Genomic DNA, 22,540 nt, shown 5'->3' with positions numbered 1-22,540 from the left:
ATTTGAGTAACTCTTCATAAAACATATCCCAGGCCCCTGTGCAGTATCAGAAGAATCAGACCAATTTTAGACAGACATTCTTCTTGATGCTCATTATCCTCTATCTCCTAAGCTCTTGCAGAACAGAAACTTCTTTCAAGGCAGTGTAATTGATTTTACACTTATTTTTTGTGTGCAGAACTGGCTGAAAGAAAATACAGAAAGAAGGAGTTCTGCATTTCATTCACCCATAACAGCTATCTTTAAAAGCCTCTTTGCCTTTTGCAGCAACAAATTCTGTACTTTGGTCCAGTACCTCAGGATAAGCTTCCTATTACCCTTCCTCAACAGCTTTTGTTCCACAGGCCTTCAGGGAGCTACACACCTGCCCTCTAAGCTAAGTTACTCCAAGTCCCATGAAGGATTTCAAACAGAAGCACTAAATTATACCACAGTGGAAGATGAATCGATCCAAACAGTACAAAATGAGGAATGTGTCACAGTAAGTGCATAAGCCACCACGTTTTGTTGAAATAGGGACATTTTCAGGCTGTTCCTTTCTCAGGTAAAATGAAGTGATGCAACTGGTACCCAGAGACTGCAAGGCCCTCACTTCAACATATGCATCCAATCTGAAAGATGTTTTTGTTGACATGGGTGTTTTTCACTGCTCAGCACTAAAGAATGTTATCACATTTTCCACAGCAGGCAGAAATGGAAGAAGCAAGTTCTACAAAACGCTTTCCTCAGTCTTGACTGGGCTTGGCTTTTGGCAAGTTCTCTTCATTAGGAGCTGGTTTTAGTGCAATACTGCAAAAGCTGAGAAATAGTAGTGTTTACATATGGCATAAAGGAAACCTAGAGTTATGTTTCCCAGTTACACCTTCAGCTCATCTTTTGTCCCTTTTCTTCTAACAGCTTCTTATAGACACTACCTTGGTGGAAACACAGCATCTTAGCTACAATTCCATTACCTTATGCATCACAATTTCATGAACTCTAGTGCCAGGAGATTTCAACTCTCTGCATCTTTCAAACTTACCAAATCTTCCAAGCTTGAAAACTTCGAATGAATGACACTCTGGTGCATTATTTCTAAACTTTCATATTTCTTGCTGCATCATCTTCACATGCACTTAAAGGATTTTAATTGAAGGACAGGCGAACTAAAGCACCTTACTACAAATTTTAATCCAAGAACCCTTGTCAATAGAGAAGCTAATCTTTTCAGAACATAAAGTGTGCTCTAGTTACACTAGAAAACTGAAGGTTTTCCATGGTCTCTGAAATACCATATGGGTATTACAAACCAAACCCAGATTGGTTTTCTTTGCTCACTACAATTAAGTGAGCAGAACATGACAGGGTGCTAAGCCTCAGTGACAAAACCTGAATAAATATAACTGTTCATGCAAACTTTTGTTTGCAAAATTTGACATTACATAGCATATAATTTAATAGAAAAATCCTCAAGCATTACAATCATGATACTTCCTTTGCTATTTGTGGGTAGAAACTAAATCCACACAAAAAGCAACTCTCTAGAGGCACAATAGGAACATTTAAGCCCACTCATTCTATGATATCCCACTAAATCCCCAAAATAACTCAGATATAAATAAACTCCTAGAAATCCACCACATTCTCAAGCAAGATAGATGCACACTAACTAAATTAAATTAGTCCTCTAAATTAAAAAAAGAAGAATTAGAAAAAGTGAGATCAAAACTAAAGCCCCGAAGTCCACGTAATACAGTTTCAAAGTGAATTCAAAGCACTTATGGCACTTAAGAAATCTGGCATCCACTGTCTTTTTGAGGCTTTATATCTGGTTCCTTCAGAGGTTTTACTTCTTCATCTGGTTTTGGTTTAGCCTGCAAACAAAAAGAAAAAAATAAATACCACAAGTACAAACCACTGTGTCTGCACAGTATTTACCCACAGCTAACTTTACATATTCTAGTTTCACAGTCCCCTCTCTTTTCAAGGCTGAGTACTTCAAGCAAGCCTCAGGCAAGTGGGAAAAGCAAAATATTCTCTATTTCAGCATCCTTAAATGAATCCTTTTCTGAAAATATTTTTTTTCTACAGCATTCACTCCTGTAGCATTTCAGCAGCTTATACACATTGAAGCAATTCCTTCTATTCAGGACTTAGGAACAAATGACTCTTAATTTGCAGAGCTGACAGTATGACAGAGAGGTGAACGGACTTGCCTCCTGTCTTAGCTAAAATGTGAGCTCAGGTAGTAGTCTTGTGTCTGCACTGAGCTGGGGAACATGACAGAAGAGCAAAATAGCAACTCTGTATTCTAGGCAGAATAAAGCTAATAAGAAAGAAGAGTACATAAGATTATCTTACAGTGTCATCCTTTGGCCTCTTGGTGAGATCAAATGCTGCAAGTGTTTCAGGAGTCCAGTGTGCGTTCAAGGCAGGGAATTCAAAAGGAACAGGCTCTACTAAGCCATAGTTTGCTTTCAGTTCCAGCTGGGGAGCCTCTGCTGGCACCTTCTGAAAATAGCTGTAAGAGAAGACAGCAATGTATTTAAAACACAGTGCACTCTCTGCACGTCTGGCTTGCAATTCTAAACAGAAATTATCTGGGTTTTTACAGTGGCAATCACTGCTGCTCACTTTCTCGTCATTAAGGCACCATCCAACATGCATTCTCTCAGCAACATTCACAAGAACAAAAGCAATTCCTTGTTGGTATTGTTCATCCCCTACTAGATGTTTTCTTTCCTACTTGATAACCATTATTCCCAGTGCTTCAATGAGAAGAGCGTTTTTTTGTCCAAAAAGACCTTCAAAATCCAAATGGAGATTTAAAATACTTTCCCAAGAAAGACAAAGAGGACAATTCTTTTCCTAAATCAATCTTAATGTGCCACAGGGCATAATAGCAATGACACTGCACCATCCACAAAGACTTGCTACAACCCAAAGGCTGAATGAGGGTATTAATCTACTTTCAGCAAACCAGTGAGAGCTGAAAACTGACAAATACTGACACATGCTACCTTATTTCCTGTGCTGCAGCAGAGCTCTGTGGCAGGCACATCTCCCAAAACAGTCACTGGTTATCTGGTTTCTCTTTCAAAGTTTGTTTCTAGAGGGACATGGATTTGTTGAAATCTCCTGTATGCTGTTGTTGTAAACTATGACAATGGTTATTGAAGCCAAAGCAGAGTAGAGAATTTATTTTCCTATCTGCAGTTCAGCTTGATGTACTTGACAATTCTTTTCTTATTTAATCAATTCCCCTGTCATACGGGTCTTTAAATATCATATAAAGGGAAATAACAAATCTATTATGGAATACTATGGTTTAAGAGGAAGGGAGGGGAGAAAGAAATGAGCAAAAGCATTCTAAAGCCAAACTAATCTTGCTATTTTGAACTGTTTGGTAACTCTTTTTGGAAAGGTCATTTACTAACAGAAAGCCTTCCTCATAACAGTAATTATACTGGTAAAGCTCCTAGCACCCTAAGCATATTCTTCACTGAAGGCATGATTGTGTTTCAACTTCCTTGCTAGCAAAGCACAATCAACTACCAGTCTTCTCCATCTCCTCTCTGTCCTCTTTTGCCTACCAGATCCCAGCAGCTGGGAAGGCCTCAGAGCTACACAGCAACCTCTGCAGGACTTTCTCTTGTGCAGAAGGAAAAGAAACCAAGTGGCTGAGGAATGAAGGAAGAACACCACTTAACCTTTTCAGCATGCCAGCCCAACCTACTCTGCTAACTGGCACAGAACAGAGTGTGACAGCACAGACCCACAGCAAATCTGCTAAGAAAAAACGAGAGAACTGCAAATTTCTCTTTAAGTTACAGCCATGCCCTAAAGGACTGTAAGAACTGGAGAGTAAAATTTACCATCCTGTCATGAAATAAAGGCAGTAACAATTCACAAACTACTTACATGAATCCATTCTCTCTCTGGCATTTTTCTAGTGTGTTCTTAATCAAACTTCCCAACTTCCTAAAGAAGAGATGTCCAGAAGGTTTGGCAGTAGACCCAGGTCCTTTAGTTTCTCCATATTCTTTGCACAGTGCTTCAGCCTTGGCAAAAACTTTGCAAGAATGAAAAGTAATAAAAACAATTTACATGACTCTGCTAAATCATGATTCTGATCTACAGTGATGCATTTTTAGGAGATACCAGAATCTGTTTGGGCTTCTTCCTTCTCTGAAACAAAAATAAACTTGTTCCAAGGCAGTACTTCCAGTCAAGATTTACTGCACTGAAAAAGTGACTAGGAATATGAGGGAAAAAAAAAAGGAGAGAGAGAGCTCTTTAGGTAGGGAGATGCAGGAAAGCATTTGTATGCATGGGCCAAACTGTGCCACATAGTAGGAAAAAAGAGAGGGTATGAAGTTGATGCTCAAAAACTGATACAGGGTTGATGCCCAAAAATAAACACTTAAAATGGGTTGGGAAAAGGAGCACTTAGAAGAGCAGGCAGTATTTGGTTTACTGCAATTAATTCAACATAGTTTGTTCTTAATAAATCCTTTTTATTTATTTTTAAAATTAACAGTTCCTGATCTGATTATTTGAGCATTTTTGCACATTGTGGTTGTTACACAGTGCAGGCCATTGGGGTAGCAATGGCTTTGAGAAGGATGGGCAGAAGAACCTGAACTACTGCAAACTTTCCTTAATCTATCTTTCACATGAATGAAAAAGGAGGTAAGTTTCTGAGAGCCGTTTATAAATAACTGCATGTGGTCTAGATTTACTGTTTAATCTGAAACAGAGCAACCTCCAAAGCAGAAAAGGCTGCAGTAACTTAACAGACAGACCAGAAAACGTGATGAACAGACAATTGATTTTTACACTGTATTGCAGGCAGTTCAAAGCCAGTCTTGAACAGGCTGAGAGGTGAAGATGAAATTTGCTGCAGCACTGTTACAAAAGACCCTCTTTGGTAAGACAAAGAAAGAATATACTGTCTGTATTCAAAAGTGTGCTGGATTTTCATCTGGTGACAGATAAAACCTCATGTCTATGGGAGGCTAAATAAATATGGGACAGTAAAATAGAACAGGCATGTCATGATCAGACCCTGTAATCCAGTCTCAATCACACTTACATTTTTCTGATTCCTGCAGAGATCTGATTGCTTCCCCACATTTATCACTCGCCAGTAAAGTTTGGCCATGGTAACAGTATGCCTGACAGGAGAGGACAAAATCATTACCAAAATCATTGGGCACTTCCTGCACCAGTTCTCCTCTTCCTTACATCAGAGTTGATTTCTCTGAAGCTGCCATTCCCTGCAGATACTGACAACTTGGGAATGCAGGTCAAAGCAGCATTGTTGAACAATGCAGTTCAACATCAGTATCTCAAGGTAGATATGAAGCAAGTTGCCTCAAGACTAGCCAAGAGTAACTTTGAGCTGCATAACTGTTTTACCAAAAGCACTAGAACACAGTCTAGTTCAAACTTCTCTCTCACTGTATCAAATGTGCACCACTAAGTCCCATCACAGAAGGAGGATGAACCCAAATCAAACTTACAAAGCAAAGACTCTAAAAACTAAAACTACCTGAACACTCAAAAACTCAGTCTGCCACAAACATCACTGAATCCAGAAGCTGTTTTTTGCTACTTGAGATATTTAGCTATAGTCCAAATAACTTTTCCACCCCAGAAAGTCCCTTGCTTCACACTTATGCTTAAAGATAGTATTCTAGTGAGAACCGAATTGCCTCTTTTTTATTATCAGTTGTTGAGTTTAAATACTAAATACCACAAGTGGAGGGACAATCCCATAAACCAATGTCTATCTTGCAGTCCTTCCTTTGTTCTCACAGTATAGCAAGTGTTACCTAAATCTACCATTGCCACAGTTACACAAATTAAACAGTCAAAACCCAACACAAACCCCAAACAAACAAGAAAAAAATAGCACAGGTCTGACTCTCCCTCACCTCTCAAACTTGGTAAAATAAGGCAAGTGGCTTTTAAATACAGCTTTAATATAAGAGAAAGATAACTGTGTTAAATGCTTAGTTTGGGCTTCTTTTACAGTATGAAAGAGCCAGGAGACAGCCTGTGGCATGCTACAAGAAAAAATCCCAAAACACCAATTTGAGCAGCTGATGATCCCAAGAGGACCACTGCACTTGCTAAGAGATCAGTCATGCAAAAAAGGACAGCACTTGGAATGGTATCCAACATTACTTGATGCAGTTTCATTCAGGGCCTTCAGAAAGACGATCAGCTGTGGACTGTGCCAGATTGTGATGCAGATAATGGAAGATAAGTGTTATGATCACCTTGAATTGCTGCACTTAACAGTATGTGATCACAATCAATTCCACACTGAATTACTGAAGTAATTCCACTTGGCTCAAAAAAACCCCACTTCTAGTGCCACTGATGCACAGTTACCCTTCCCGGCATGGAAAGTCAAGGCAGTACTTGGTCCTCCTTCCCTAACCAGCCCTTAAACACCATTAAAAGATGTTAAAACATTAAAAACATGAAAAAGCTGCTGTCAGCTGAAGTACTTACATAAGCCATATAGAAAGAGGTCTTCAAGTTTAAGTACTTCCTCCATTTACCTGCATAGGTTGGATCCAAACTGGATAATGTTTGATCTATGAACACACATGTAAAGTTATTCTTTAAGACATTTCCATTAAAAAAATCTCTCACTCCCACACTCAAAGACCAGAATTCTTACACTTAGCGATAGATATTATCCATAAAGTAGCCAGAAAAGAAGTGGCAAACTACTCCTGAGAAGGCATAGAGAAACTGTGAGAAAAAAAAAAAAACACAAAAAAAAAGAGTTTATTGAGCAGCTATCCCTAGAACCCCTGAAACTGCTGTCCACTAATTCTGGAAGGTTAATGCTTTTAAGTATTTTTAGGCAGCATTTCAAAGCTCATTCCTAGTTTATAATCATAACGTCCTTTCCAGCAGGACCAGGGAAGTGATTGTCCCCCCGTACTCAGCACTGGTGAGGCCACACCTTGAGTACTGGGTTCAAAATTCAGACCCCTCACTACAGGAAAGACATTGAGGTGCTGGAGTGAGTCCAGAGAAGAGCAACAAAGCTGGTGAAGGGTCTGGAGAACAGCCAAAGGAACCTGGATTGTTTAGTCTGAAGAAAATGAGTCTGAGGGCAGACCTCCTTGCTCTCTACAACAACCTGAATGCAAGGTGCGGGTTGGTCTCATCTGCCCAGTAATAAGTGACAGGATGAGAGGAAATGGCCTCAAGTTGCACCAGGGGAGGTTTAGATTGGATATTAGAAGAAAATTCTTGACTGGAAGGATTATCAAACACTGGAACACACTCCTGAGGGAGGTGATTGAATCCCCATCCCTGGAGGTGTTTAAAAAATGCGTAGATGTGGTGCTAAGGAACATGGTTTAGCACAAGACTTGGTAGAGTTAGATAATGGTTGGACTCAATGATCTTAAAGGGCTTTTCCAATGGAAACGATTCTATGATCTATAAGAGCCTATGTATGCTACAAGATTTTATCTCCTACAGTGACTCCCATATTATCGCACTTACCCACTTGCCTCAGTAAGCCCAAAGCCCAGCTTTCTCATCTGGAAGGATGTACATAACTAACCTGCTACACACTTTACAGTCTGCATCATAATCTTCTGCTGAAAGGCAGATAAACCACACTCCCATTTACATCAAGCCATTTGTTTGCTGCTCATACATATTCTCAAAACATTACTCCACCTCGTCTTCCCTCACTAATATTTCCCACCCTTAGCTCCAGAAAAAAAATCCCACAAGATAAAACAGGCCTTACCAAAATATATCTGTTACACTGATAACTGAAGCCTTAAATACACTCAATAGAAGCTAAATACACAAAGTACATCCACTGAGAGACAGTGATGATATCACAGCTGATGGGTGGGTGAACCATGTCTGCTGGCAAGGAAGCATAAACCAGGTCACTAAGGATACAAAACAAGTCACTTACCAGCTTTTTGGTAGAAGTTGGCTGTTTCATAAGCAAGAGCAGCTATTAGTCCTGGATTGTGTTTCAGCTCAATAGCCCGAGCAATTGTCACTGAAAAAAAATTCCACACCACAGTATTAAAGTTTAATTGAAATGTCAGATCAAATCAGCAGAGGCATTTAGTGTTTTAAACCCTCACCACGTGAGCAGAAAACAAATATTGTGCAGTTAAGCAAACTGCAGAATAAAGATGGATTGTTTCTTGGATAGGATGATTCCAAATTAATAGAAAAGCTAAGGAAGTTTAGTCTGAATTCTGGTTAGTAAACCGAAGATGCAAGTATTTTGAAGTAAAGGAACTTGATGCATCCTGGGCTGCATCAAAAGAAGAGTGGCCAGCAGGTTGAGAGAGGTGATTCTGCCACTCTGCTCTGGTTAGACTTCACCTGGAGTACTGTGCCCAGCTCTGGGGTCACCAACACAAGAAGGACATTGACCTGCTGGAGCATGTCCAGGGGAAGGCTACAAAGATGCTCAGAGGGCTGGAGCACCTCTCCTGTGAGGACGGGCTGAAAGAATTTGGGTTGTTCAGCCTGGAGAAGAGAAGACTCCGAGGAGATCTTGTAGCTGGATTTCTGTATCTGAAGGAGACCTACACGAAGGCTGGGGAGGGACTGTTAGGGACTTGTAGTGATAGGCTGAGGGGCAATGGTTTTACACTGGAGCAGGGTAGATTTAGGTTGGACGTAAGGAGGAAATCCTTTACAATGAGAATGGTGAAATACTGGAACAGGTTGCCCAGGGATGTGGTTGAGGCCCCATCCCTGGACACATTCAAGGTCAAAGCTGATGTGGCCCTGAGCAATCTGATGTAGTTGGGGATATCCCCGCTGACTGCAGGGGGCTTGGACAAGATGACCTTTGAGGGTCCCTTCCAACTCCATGTGTTCTGTGATTCTTTAAACTGGGAATTTTTGTTAGGTGTGCATGACAGTGAAAGGACTGCATGAAAGATGAAAAAAGAAAAGGGGAGGAATGTCACATATGAGTTTTTCCAAAGTGGTTCCATTTGTAGTATCAGACTAATTTTTGGCATTTTCCTCCTATAATTGTAACTTAATTTTCTTTAAAAGCAACCTGCCCCACTAAACCACAATAATTCAGGAAGAACAATGGCATTGCTGCCAAGCAGACTTCATGAGACAAAGTAACCCACAGAGACTGTCATTTCCCAACCCCAACAAAAATGAATTTGAAGATACCTTCTTGAGCTTCAGCTTGGCACTGTATGATGTAAGAGTCTATAAGTCGAGCTTCTAAATCTCTTCCCTTTTCTACTGGTGTAATCAGTTTTGGAATGTGACTTTCCTAAGTACAAAGCAAGTCTCAGAGTTAGTTTAGGCTTAATAATACTGCTGCCACTGAAATGCAAGACCCTTATGCCTAACTGGATGGGACACAAAGTGAAGGTCCCAAGATGGCTGACTGCACTGTGGCACATGCCACTGGCCAGAGAGACAGACTGCTCGTCCACTGCCACTGGGAAACAGTAGCAGGGATTGAGTGGTAGCACAACATCTTGATACCCTTCTTTGTCCTGTTTCATTCAGGTAGTCTGAAGGATTTGTTTGTTCTGTAACCTCATCAGAAAAGCAAGGGCTAATACAGTAAGTCAAGCACTTGGAGACAAGAACAGACAGCAAAGACAGTTTTTCTACCTTCAAGTGTTTAAAAATCCCAGCTGCTATCTTCAGGCTCCTGTGAACATCTTTTGCTTCATCTTCTGTTATACTATGAATATAGAACAAATCAATGAAATCTCAGTTAGAAAGGACATCTAGATATCATTCAGTCCTTTGGAGAAGGACTATCAACAACAGTAGATCAAGATCAGTTATAGCTTGTCTAGATGAATGCCTCAAGAATGGAGAGTCTACCAATTCTAAGTAATCTGCTCCACTGCTGTAGTACTCTCATGGTAAACAAGTTTCTTACAGAGTCCAATAATTAAATAACCAAATAGAACTCACTTGAAAAAAGAAACATGAGATGTTGTACTGACTGTCAAATAAAAAGTAACCTCAGTGTTAAAAGCCAAAATTCTGAAAAAGTCAGCAGAGCTGTTACTTTGAGAGTCTGAGTTTTGTACCTGAACATTTAGAGAAGGACTGATGAAGAGTTTACTCATAACTAACACTTTCTCCATAGCTCAGTCACATGAGCCTAGTACACTTTGTTCATGGATACCAGAAGGGACTGAAGTGCACTTGGACATTACAGCACATGAATGAAAGCCAACTGCCTCCTCGAACTCCTACTGTCTCAGCTGGACATGCACTGCAGCAGGCAAAACTCACAACCCACTGCATTTTTTTGGTGGAATATCGCTGCAATGGAATAACTAAGAAAAGAAAAACACTTACTCTTCTTTTCCAGCGAGTCTAGATGCATATTTTGTGTACCACAGAGCGACATTAAATCCCATGGAAACCAGTTCAAACACTGCATCCTGCTGGGCACTAAAGAAAGACAGACAAACCCCCTCCAAACAATTTAATGCTTTCCATTTTGTTCTAACAAGTTCTCTTTGCTGACAGCTGATATAGCATGAACTGACATTACTCTCCATAAAATAAGAATTTTCCATTTAAGAAGCGAACAATTTCTAATTCAGAATCTCCTACTTGCTGAACTGCCTAAAAGATACTTCAATTTTTATTTTCTCCCTTTAAGAGCTCTTAATTATAATCTCCCACATTCAGATACCTACTCTCCTCACTTGGGAACTTTTATTTTAAAACAGTAACTTGAGATTTGTTTAGCTTTGGGTGTGGCTGAAATTTTTCCATCTTTTACTTTCCTTTTTTTTTTTTTTAAATTGCACATTTTGTGGAAAGCCTTCCTCTGGAATGTCTACTTTAAAGTTGTAGCTGCTAAGTTAATAAGTCAGAGCCTATTACATCTCTCTCGAATGAATGTTATTGCAAGTATTTATATAACTGTAGACAAACAGCATGTGCAAATAGCAGGGAAGTTCAGACACTAAAAACGTGGTCTTTGAAAAGAGTGAATTTGCAGTCACAAGCTCAGTATAGCTTAAGAACCAGCAAACTTTAAAAAGAAAGTTGTGGGAGTGGGAAGAAAACTATTGGCACAAGTACAAATGTGTATGACCATTGAGAACATTAGAAGAGAGTCCTAATCAACAGACTCTCTTCCAAGGGGAATAAAAGCTTTGAGGAAGTTGAGCACTTCTAGATAAAAACATGACAAATTTGTAAGCATGGTTATACAACACAACTACAATAGCAAGAAAGAACTGAATAATCCAGAAGGTTACAGATCTATGCTCCTACTTAAAGCACAAACTTTGTTTGCACCAGGTGTACATGTACTAGCACCTTCAGAGGACAAAGATAAAACCAAATTATTCAGCAACATTCAGCCTGGAGAAAAGGCAGCTTCAGGGAGGCCTTACAGTGGCCTTCCAGTCGCTGAAGAAAGCTACAGAGGGACGTTTTACAAAGGCTTGTAGTGATAGGAGAAGGAGGAATGGCTTTGAGCTGTAAGAGGGGAGAATTGGACTGGATTATTAGGAAGAAACTCTCTATAGTGAGGGTGGTGAAAGACTGGAACTGGTTGCCTAGGGAGATTGTGGATGTCTCCCCCCTGGAGGTGTTCAAAGCCTTGAGCAACCTGTTCTAGTGGAAGGTGTTCCTGCTTATGGTGGGAGGTTTGGAACCAGATGATCTTTTAAGGTCCCTTCCAACCTAAACCATTCTATGAATATATGAACATTTGTACTTCAAAAACCTCAGAACATACTGATCAGGCAATAGTGCCAAATGACAATGATTTAAACTGTAGTAAAATGTCTTATCATATTCAATTCACCAATATTCTCAAGGCTCTTCTTTCTGCTACTGCTCTAGCCAACTGTAGATACAGTTTGCAGATCAACTAAGTAACAATGAATCCTTCTAGCATTCATTATCATTGATTATCACATCCTTACAGAAAAATGATTAACCATCTTTACAAAGATAATATGCTTTACAAAAGAGTGGAACATCTCCCTTATGAGGAAAGGCTGAGGGAGCTGGGTCTCTTCAGCTTGGAAAAGAGGAGACTGAGAAGTGACCTCATTAATGTTTATAAATATGCAAAGGGCAAGCGTCAGGAGGATGGAACCAGGTTCTTCTCAGTGATGTCCTGTGATAGGACAAGGGGCAATGGATGCAAGATGGAGCACAGGAGGTTCCATGTAAACATAAGGAAAAACTTTTCTCACTGTGAGGGTGACAGAGCACTGGAACAGGCTGCCCAGAGAGGTTGTGGAGTCTCCTTCTCCAGAGACCCTGAAAACCTGCCTGGATGCGTTCCTCTGTGACCTGCTCTAGGTGATCCTGTTCTGGCAGGGAGCTGCATACCCTGTCATCACTAAGGCACACCCACCTTGGAACTTGTCCTTGTAATGTGTCTGTCCACTTGAAATTCTGAATGTATCTCAACTTGCAGTCTTGGGAAGACTCATCCGGTGAAAGGATAAAGCCTACAGAATACAAAAATGTGCCAAAAGGTACCCTCAAAGAAACAGAAACAAGTAATGAAGGAATGGGGATCAATGAGAATATGGATACAGAGAAAAGAATGCTTCTCACTGTACCCCTCAAAAACACAGGTTACATCCTGAGCCTTTTATTTTATTCCTTGGTATCTTTAGAACAAGATGTACAAAAAACCAAACTGGTTCCCACAAGAAACTCCTTGCTCAGCAGGTTATCAGCTCAACCCTGCGAGTCCTGATTGCTCAAGGAAAACCTTGCAGACATCTGCATGTCCCATATGATGACCAGCTAGGAGTTAGGACTGACCCAGGCACAGGATGGAGGGGCTGCACAAGGTGAGTGAGTGACTGTCCCTGCCAACATAGTAATGATGGGGAAATTCCAAGAAAAGCTGCCTCATCAACAGGGAGAGGAAAAAGGGCTTGTAAGCATGTACTCATGTAGTAATCACCTCTTTTGTCTCCAGGGCTACAAGAAATCCATTCTTTAGGTCCAGCAACCCAGAAAGCAGCAGTCAGTAGGATGAGATTTATATTTCACAGGCCAAAGAAATTTTTCAGGGAGGAGTAAGATGGACCTTAGTCTGATCAGGTCTTACAGACTTCAAGAAGTGAGGACTTGCAACAGCAACTATTGGGGTTATAGCTCTACGTGCTGTCACATATTTAGGAAGATAGAAAATACTTTTTCTTTCACATGCAGAAGATTGTAGTGACCAAACTCGATACTTTCCTGATACTTCTACTTTGCTGTAGACCAGACTTGGTCTACAGCAACATGGACTGATTATTTTAACTTTATATCTAGACCGCTGCCTTAGCTTACACCCTCCCAGAGACTGAGGGAACTAAACCAACTTGAGCTGCTTCACTTCCCACAGACTGAAAGATCAGAGTTTCCATGAACCACCTGAGTCCTGAAAACTCAGTCCTGAGCACCTGAGTGCATCATCAGAGGTGACCATCTACTGAAAATACAGACACTGTGTTAATGAACACCTAAATATACCCAGGACAAGCAGCAGCAGAAGTATAAACATGCAACAGAAGTTTACACCGACAAGTGACTCCTATCAACTAATTGATAGATTCAAGTTATCCTTAAGCAGCAATTCACCATAATCTAAGAGGCAGACAAACATTTTTTCCTCCAGCAGGAAGCAGAATGAAGTTAAAAGCAGGAAGACAGGCCTGCCAACACTTGGCAGGGTCACAAATGACACTGAAACTTGTAGAAAGGTCCTGGTGAATACTCATGACTGGCATCAAGCAATAGGAGCCATGAAGATACTCTTCTTCCCAAGAAGTGCCAAGCTTCTTTACAGAAAATCAGCACATGACACATTCTGGGAAGCATCATTAAGCCTCAAACTATATACCTTTTGAGATATTAGAGTATTGCTAATCAATGTTCCTACCTTGCAAGAGTGAGAAGTACAAGTCAGTTGCATTCTTCATCATTTCTGGATTACAGCTTGAGTCTGTAAACAGCTCCAATAGTCGTGTTCGAGATAACCTCAAATCACTGCATGGAGAGGAGGAAGTAGAAAAAAAAATCTAAGAAATTTTACATCAAGATGTACTATTAAGAATGTGGCCACCCATGTATACCACTATCCTTTTGGCTGGGACAGTGAAGGGAGCACCTGATTGAGCTATCTAAAGGCAAGGAAAAGTATTTTACAAGGACAATGCCTCTGGAGACATAGGATTGACTCTTTAAACCACAATCCATTTTGGACAGATAGCAATGGATAATCAGACTCATTATCAACCTGTTATTCTACCACAAACTAAAATAATGATGCCTTTAACTACCAAGAGGTTGAGTGCAGGGAAAGGGAAGGGAGGTAATAAGCAGGCACATTCCTCAACGTGAAGAGGTAAGAATAGATCTGCAAAATAAGCTGAGATCTTTTTTTTATTACAACATCTACAATAGAACATTCATGTCTTATTCACTTATGGAAATTGCTTTAAGTAATCTCTTGCAGAAGAATGCACAGTCATCATGAAGACAATGAAATGCTTAGTCCTTTGCCTCTGTATTATCATAATAGGCTTTGCCATGCACTCAGAGACTTGAAAACTGGGTAATTCATTCTTTGTAACTGAATGATCAAGCGTTGTCAGTGTCTTATTGCCTCAGCCTACACATTTCTTGTCATCTTCAAAACCAAAACTGAAGACTAACCATTACTTTTACACGTCTTCCAAAATGTGAGAGGTAAAGTGAAGCTAATCACGAGGACACTTACTTGCAAAGCTTTCCTGCAGCTGGAGTGGTAGCTACCCCATAAAAATTAAATGAAACAGGAGCTGTAGCCTTCAAAGGGTTGCGATGAAACCAGTGGGTCATTTTCTTTCTGTTGTGTTGTTTATACCAAATCTAAAGTGTAGAAAGAAATGAACAGCTGCAGAAATAGGTACAACTGAGACGGTGTATCAGTCATGCTCCTCAGCTCATAAAAATCTATTCAAAATGTAAAGTATTAGGAAAGAAATTAATCTGCAAATTTGTATGTCATTAGAAGAAATTAGATTTCTTATTTTCCATTTAAAACATTGTTTCCAGACACCTTGTCTTCACCATCCATGTGCCTAGTTTGAGAACCTTACTCTCTTGGAAAATATATACTTTCTGAGGCAACTATTTCAAATTGGGCAAAAGCCTAGAACATACTCTGCTCTGTATTACTTCATACTTTCTTGCTCGAAACCCTCCGCATTTGTTACCTCCTGTGTAAAAGAGAATGTTTCCCATGTAATTTACAGGTGTATCTCAATGTATTGGGGTGATTATATTGTGTTTGGTCAATCACAGAATGGTTTGAGTTGGAAGGAACCTTAAAGATCATCTAGTTCCAACCCCCTGCCATGGGCAGGGACACCTTCCACTAGATCAGGTTGCTAAAGGCCTCATCCAGTCTGGCCTTGAACACCTCCAGGGAGGGAGCTTAGCAGATTTTATTGTGGCACCACGGATATAGATAAAAGTGCAATTACTTGCAACCCCTGCTGAAAACAAGGCATATATTTACACACATGTAACAGACCTGGAAGTTCAGCAGAGTACAGCTGAGGCACACCATCTGTTTTCTTTTACTTCAATTTCAGCAAACATACATTAACATAAGCACTTCAATGAACTTGCAATAGCGATGCATGGTGGGAAGATGAAACAAGAGAGGTCTGTACTGCATAAAAGGAGAAACTTCACAGAATTGTTTTGCTTGGAAAAGACCCTTAAGAACAAGTCTAGCCATTATCTAAACTCTACAGGGCTAAACCATATCCCTTAGCACCACATCTCTGTGACTGTGAAACACCTCCAGAGATGGGGATTCAACTACCTCAGGACAGTGGAAACGTGGAACTAGTTGCCCAAAGAGCTTGTGTGGTCTCCACTTTCAAAGACCTCCAAGACCTCAACAGATATAGCCCTGAGTGATCTGATCTGATCTCAGAGCCATCTACTCTGAGCAGGACGCTGAAGGAGAGACTCTCCAAGACCTCCATTTTTTGAAGCTGTAAGTTCATTGTTGTAAAAAGCTTTGCAGCTTCACTTAAAAAAAAAAAAAAAAGACCTGCCGCCGTCCAGGTCTTCCAGACCGAGAAGACAATTTAATCTGTCAACACCTATCACGACATCTTGACCCACCTGCGCAGCGGTCTGCACAGCGGAGAGGTGCCGTCACACGCCTCAGTCACACCCAAGCCAGGGGACGCTTTGACAGGCACGGAGATCTTCCGTCTACACACCGCCTTTAGACCCCGCACCCGACAAAGCACAGAGAGGTTTGTTCGCCGGGAGCCTGCCCGCTGCCGACCGCCTTAGGCCTGCGCCGTCGCCTCGCCAAAGCCTGTCCGGTGCCAGCGGCACGCACCGACCGACGCCCGCCCCGACGGGCAGCCCCTTTCACAGCAGTAGCTGCAGTGCTGACCGGCTCTCCGAGACCCGCCGACAGCAGCGACTCGGCCACAGACGGCCCTCAGAGTCGCTGGGACCCTCCCGCTAACAGCCGCTTCCGCCCGGCCCTGCCGCGGCTCCTGGCCGTGCGTCACCCCCGCAGGCAGCACCGGCAGAAAACCGATAACTTCGTCCCGCGCAGTACGGTGGGCCGAACGCATCGATCCCGGCGGCTACATCCTCCTCGTCGGGTGCCCCTGGTACACCGGCCCCAGCCCCGTTCTTGGAGTCTCCCCGCCAGGACAACCGACGGAGGCATGGTCAGGGCCCGCAGACATCCCCCGGTAGGGACCCCTCAGCACCACAAAGAGGGGAGGGCACGGCGGCCCAGTGATGACACGGGCCCTCTCGGACAGATCACCTGTCTGCAGCGCTGCACAGAGGCCGCACTGCTTACCTAGAGGGGGCCTCCAACGTCGGCACGGCCGGAAACAGAAGGAAGGGGAGGAGCGCAGTCGTCCCCGCCTGACAGCCACCACCGCGACCCAGCTGGGAGGGCGGGGTCCCTCCGGAGCCATGTGACAGCCGCCATGACCCATACCGAGGCGGACGTCGCGGTTCCTCCTCTCCAGCGCCTCGACAGCGATGGCGTGAGCGGGCGCGGCCGGCGCAGCCTACCTCGCTGGGCGGCGCTGGCAGGAGGCGCTCGCCGCGTTTGGTTGTCGCGGCGGCTGGGCTGGGCCGGCGGCGGGCGCGGGGCTGGCGGGAGCGGCTGCGGCTGCCCGGCGCGGTGCCCCGGCCCGGGGTGAGCATGCTGCCCTAGTGCTGGGGCTATGTCGGAGGCGGCCCGGAGCCTCCTGCAGCGCTGGGGCGCCAGCTTCAGGAAGGGCACCGACTTCGACTCCTGGGGGCAGTTGGTGGAGGCGATCGACGAGTACCAGATGTGAGTGCGGGGGCGGGCGGCTCCCACCGCTGCCCCGCTGGTTCCCCGGCACGGCCCCAGAGTCCCGTGCAGGGGGCCGGAGGAGGGAGCGGCTCCTGGGCGGGGTAGGGCAGGGGGGGTCCTCGCCGGGCCTAGGCCGCAGTGCCCCTCACCCCTGCGGCGGGTCCCCTACTGTAATATAGGGTGTAGGGCCGTGGGCCGGGCCGTATCCTGAGGCGAGGTGGGGTTGGGGGTTCGCCCGACCCGCCGGGAACCGCCCCGTCGAGACCAGCGGTCGGTGGCTGGTGCTGCGCTGGGCGCTGCCTCGGAGCTGCTGGGCTCCCCTCAGGCGTGGGGCATCGCTTCGTGTGGGCACCGCTGGGCCAGGATACTCCCATCCCATCGTCCTGTCTCCCGGGCTTGTGGGGAAGGTGGGACTCGAACTGAGGAAATGGGCTGCCGAGGCATTAGTCTTACCCCAAAACCCCCATGCGACCATCAGGGTGGAAAGGGGCGAACCTGGCAGCCCCAGTTAGATTGGCTTGCACTGGGTGTGACCACATCATCCATGAATCCTTTGGCATCAGAGGGGGAGTATTGGCACTGCAGGGCACTGGTAATACTGTTCTTAAAAACACACCTGGTAGTTTTAGCTAAATGCTCTCCTCTACTGCTCTCTTCACCATGAAGATGAAAGTTATTTCTTTGTGATATGATTGCTGCAGGCTAAGTTTCTTACGGTGAGTTTTCTGGAAGCAGTCCAGAGGGTTTGCACTTGTTCACCGAGAGAAAGTCAGCTGAAGAGATGCTCTCCTAGAGATCTTCCAGCATTACTCAGTACTATTCAAGTCGTGGGCTGTAGCATCACTGGCTAGTGGTTCAGTTGCCATTCAGAGTACTAGGCTGCTGGCCACTTACAGCATAGTCATGAGATGCTATAATCTCATCATTTCATTCTCTCACCAGACATGATGATGCAAGTTCAGTAACTTGCAGTTCGCTGATGGTCTTTAGAGCAGGGCAAGTTATTACTACAAACCTTGGCACAGGGATGAAAAGAAGTTCTTTTCCAGATCTGTATCTGAGAAGAAAAAAAAAAACAATCATTGGAAAGTAAGAGAAAAAAGATATTTTTAATAATAGCCCTTGTGTGGACATCTATGGGGAGTCCAGTAGGATCCTAATGCTTTAAATTGTCTTGGCAGGCTTAGCAGTTTCATGTAATGACCTTTCTTCAGAATGAAAAGTCTTCAGGCTTCTCATTCTGAGCTCACTTCATTGAGAAGGAAGGTCACTAAACATTGGCAGACAGTCCAGTTTGAGAGTCGAAGTATAACTTTTGTTCCTTTCCTCCCAGCATCAGTTGCATCTGATGAGAATTGAAGTGATCTCTGTGCTCTTGCTTTATTTTGACTTTGTAAGAAAGCTCCTCTTGGGTAATAGTATTGTAAGCTGCTCTTATAAGCCTTATCAGGGAGTTTCTACTGAATAGAGTAGTCACCAGTAGATGAACTCTGTGGTTCCAGGAGGGAGAAGAAAGGGGAGAGAAGATCAAAGGGTCACAGAGAGATATCTCCTAGCGAGGAGCCAGAAACTTTTCACTGTGTTTATCATAAGCTTCTTGTACATACAGCAGGTAAATCAATAGTACTTCCAATCTATAGTGTAGAAGCTGCAAATAAGCAACACAGGGCACGATACCTACTTGTAGCTCTGGATGGACATAATATCATGTCTTAACAATACAATGGCTTTGTGTTGCTGCCTTCTGAAGTGGCAGTCTGAGATGGGATGAACAAGTGTGTTGCTGCAGTTGGTCAGGTACTGCTAACGGCTGGGTCTGTACTGATCAGCACAAGGTGGCTGGGAAGAAGCTGGTTGTGAGCTTACTGTTGGTGAGCTTACTGACACTGAATTTTTTTGTTGGTTTGTTCCTTTTGTTTGTGTTTTCTTATTTTTTGTTCGTCTCGTTGGGATTTTTTGTTTTGTTTTGTTTCACCCAAATCTGAGCTACTTCAGACCATGGATTTAATGGCTGCTGATGTGCAAGAGTTGGGGCTGTTTAGCCTGGACAAGAGAAGGCTCCAGGGAGACCTTGTAACAGCCTTCCAATACCTGAAGGAAAGCTGGGGAGGGACTTTTTACAAGGGATTCTAGTGATAGGATGAGGAACAATTGCTTTAAGCTGGAAGAGAGGAGATTCAGACTAGGTATTAGGAAGAAATTCTTTCCAGTGAGGGTGGTGAGACTCTGGAACACGTTGCCTATGGAAGCTGTGGATGCCCCCTCCATAGAGGGGTTCAAGACCAGCTTGGATCAGACCCTTGAGCGACCTGTTCTAGTGGAAGGTGTCCCTGCTCATTGTGGAGAGTTTGGAGCTAGATGATCTTAAAAGTCTCTTCCAACCCAAACCATTCTATGAATCTATGATGTAAAACACATAGACTTATATCTACTCAGGTTTTTGTTACTTATGTAAGTACAAGAGCTTGGTGCAAAGACTGGCCCTTGTTTGCTCGTGTGCTTACTCATGCAGGAGCCCTCTGAGCTGTCAGCAGTGCCTTCCACATTCAGTGTCCCCATCTGTGGAACTTGGTCTGATCCAACTTTGAACAAGCTTCAAGAGGGATGCCAGATGCATTTATTTGGATTAGGGTGGTTGGGTTTTTTTTATTAGCGACAAATGGAAAAGGAGTTGTGTTACTGATGCTTGCAGAATGTGGTGTTGCCTATTGTGGGTGGTATGCTGCTGATATGGTGATACAATTTCTTACATTGCTGCTTTTAAATGTCCTTTCTGTATGTCCACTGTATCATATTGGCAGGGTGGTAGGGAAGGAGCATACATTTGAATTCAAGCATGTTTGTGCTTCTTGTCTTTTCTCAGATACCAGCTTTCTCCCTTTACAGGGCCACTGAGTTGTGCAGTTACCTTGTCCTGTTTGGTTGTGATTTCACTGATGCTAGCTAAAAACTACATTGCCCCCAGTCCTTGTGTCTTTTTAAGAGAGCTTATTTTTAGGAAAATCCTAGAAGTAATCAAGTTCCAATTTTTTGTTTCTGACACAGGCTTTCTTGATAATCTGCTTTGGTGTATTACATCTTGGTGTATGTATTCTAATTCCCCTCTGAAAATCAGACTAATGCTCTCTGCAGTGGTGGCAAGAAGATGAGTCTCTTTAACAAATCGAACTTGTAAGGTTCTAGACCAAAGTGTATCATGGTATCCAGAGTACTGCTGCTGTCCCTGGGTTTCCCCTCAACCCTCTGTGCCCTTCCCCCTCTGCTTTTTTAGATAAAATTATTTACAGGCAATGGCAACAATTGCCCAAGGGTTTGGGTTGTTTAATGTTCTCCTTCCTCCCGGGACGGAAACTGTAACTCTTCCCATAGCTTCCCTCTCCAGCTTCCTTTCGCTTTCTGGAGCTGTTTGCTTGCTATTACTTTCCAAACCCCTTGGTACTCCTGTCTCTGTGGTGACAAGGGGTGTGGTCTCTGCTCTGCATGCAATGCTGACAGGCACAAATGTGAGCTGATGCAGCCCAGGCCAAGCCACCCTGCACCTGGCTTCCAACCCTGGAGGAGTGTGTGGCCATCACCTCGGCAATCTCTCGCACCCATCTCTCCTGGCAATCCAACACGGGCTGTTGTACCACAGGGGGTCATCACAGGGTGTGTGGTCTGTTAGAAAATAAGGGGATGGGGTGAGGTAAAAGGTCAGTGCTTGTAAGAGGGGCTGTTGTCTAGAAGGACCTTCCTACCTGGTCTCCCTTCACCACACATTATATGTGTAGTCTCCTCCGCCTAATGTAGGTGCATACTTTGTCCATCTTCTGAGATGTTTTTTTTAAGAGGTCCTACCATGGTTATCAGCCTGAGAGTCACAGAATTGTTTTGGTTGGAAAAGACTGCCAAGATCATCAAGTCCAACCTTCAACCAAGACCACCATGGCCATTAAACCAGGCCCCACAGTGCCATGTCCACAAGTTTCTTGCACACCTCCAGGGACGGTGACTCCACTGCTTCCCTGAGCAGCTTGTTCCAATGCATGACCGTTATAGAAATCTGTGTTAAAAAACAAACCAGCCCCAAAACTGTTTGGAGTAGCAGTCTGTGGGCCTCTTGGCTGACTTGTTGTCTGGAGACTGGAGGGGAGTGTTCTGTGTTGTGTTCCCACTCTACAATTTTCTTTCCCTCCATCCAGATTAGCGAGGCATCTACAGAAAGAGGCGCAGTCTCAGCACAACAATTCGGAATTCACAGAAGATCAAAAGGTGAGTATTGCTGTTTGCTCAGTCAAGGAGCTTGACTCATAGGTGTGGATGTGGATTATGTTTGTTTTATATTTTTTTTCTCTCTCAGACCAAAGCCTTATGAGACCTTTTTTCCTCCCTCAGTAGATGCAAACAGCCACAGAGCCCAGCATGGCTAACACGGTTACTGTCATTAGATGTGACAGATGCTCTGCTGTGTGATATTGAATGTCATGCATGCTGGCCAGAGTCCTTCATAACCTGGGTGTTTCTTATTTTGGGTGACCTTTTGGTAACTGGCTTATACAACGTTGTGAAGACTGAATACAAACTGTCTTGAACTGCAGACATACAGGGGTGTGTGAGGAGGATGTTAGCTTAACATGTAACACCTGACTGGGAAGGGTCCTGGCAGAATTCTCCCTAGTAGCCTCTCGACGTTATTTGTTTATAATCTTTCAAAATATTGAAATTACTTTAGTCCTTCCTGCCTCTTCTCAGTTAAAAAGGCTGTTTCTTGTCTTAGCATCACATTAATGCAATTCTCTGACAGGATTAAAGAGGAATCTACTAGCTGAGGCTCATACACTCAAGTATTTCCAGCAAAATAAAATCTTTGAGGTATGAGTTACTGCTGAGTTTCTGTCTTGTATAAAGGCATGCTTTTTCTTTGGAATAAAAAATTCAAGAACCCCTGTATTCCCAGACTTCCAAGTCATAAGATCACTGCTTTGAGCAATGGTGTTGCCTGAAATTTACATTCACTAGCCCAGAATCTCACTTAAGATAATAGGTGCTAGGGTAATGGAACCTGTGTTCGGAGATGTTGGCCCTGAATACAGGTCTTGGCTACAGAAATTAGGGCTTAACTGGATGTAGTGAGTTTCTTTAAGCACAGAGAGATTCACACCTTTACATAGAGTCTGACAGAGCTTTGTGACTGATTACTCAACATATACC

The 22,540-nt window shown here is 43.3% G+C and overlaps 2 protein-coding genes across 2 annotated transcripts in view; one reads left to right on the top strand and one right to left on the bottom strand.

Annotated features, from left to right (window-relative positions):
* Positions 1-719: 719 nt before the first annotated feature.
* On the bottom strand, positions 720-16,211 carry BROX (BRO1 domain and CAAX motif containing). Its single transcript, XM_054393792.1, has 13 exons — positions 16,156-16,211; positions 14,753-14,883; positions 13,913-14,019; positions 12,383-12,479; positions 10,351-10,446; positions 9,646-9,718; positions 9,190-9,295; positions 7,949-8,038; positions 6,505-6,590; positions 5,075-5,156; positions 3,901-4,051; positions 2,341-2,500; positions 720-1,853 (listed from the first exon to the last, which is right to left on the bottom strand). The coding sequence occupies exons 2-13, from the start codon at positions 14,851-14,853 to the stop codon at positions 1,767-1,769; spliced, it is 1,236 nt and encodes a 411-aa protein (XP_054249767.1). The 5' UTR covers positions 14,854-14,883; positions 16,156-16,211; the 3' UTR covers positions 720-1,766.
* Positions 16,212-17,237: 1,026 nt separating this feature from the next.
* Positions 17,238-22,540, top strand: part of AIDA (axin interactor, dorsalization associated) — a 31,629-nt gene continuing 26,326 nt past the window's right edge. Inside the window, exons 1-2 of the mRNA XM_054395421.1 lie at positions 17,238-17,347; positions 21,532-21,601. Of these exons, the coding sequence (XP_054251396.1) occupies positions 17,238-17,347; positions 21,532-21,601 (180 nt within the window). The remainder of the gene's footprint in view (positions 17,348-21,531; positions 21,602-22,540) is intronic.

Source organism: Indicator indicator, chromosome 2 (assembly GCF_027791375.1).
Source record: "Indicator indicator isolate 239-I01 chromosome 2, UM_Iind_1.1, whole genome shotgun sequence".
In the NCBI taxonomy this organism is placed as follows: domain Eukaryota; kingdom Metazoa; phylum Chordata; class Aves; order Piciformes; family Indicatoridae; genus Indicator; species Indicator indicator.
Note: the sequence above shows the minus strand (reverse complement) of the source record. Positions and strands in the feature narration are given on the sequence as shown.

Coding starts and splice junctions, on each gene's coding strand:
- BROX (XM_054393792.1), bottom strand. CDS start 14,853: ATGACCCACTGGTTTCATCGCAACCCTTTGAAGGCTACAGCTCCTGTT. Junction 8,039..9,189: donor CCAAGCTGAAGCTCAAGAAG/GTATCTTCAAAT, acceptor ATTTTTTTTCAG/TGACAATTGCTCGGGCTATT. Junction 6,591..7,948: donor CAACTTCTACCAAAAAGCTG/GTAAGTGACTTG, acceptor GTGTGTTCATAG/ATCAAACATTATCCAGTTTG.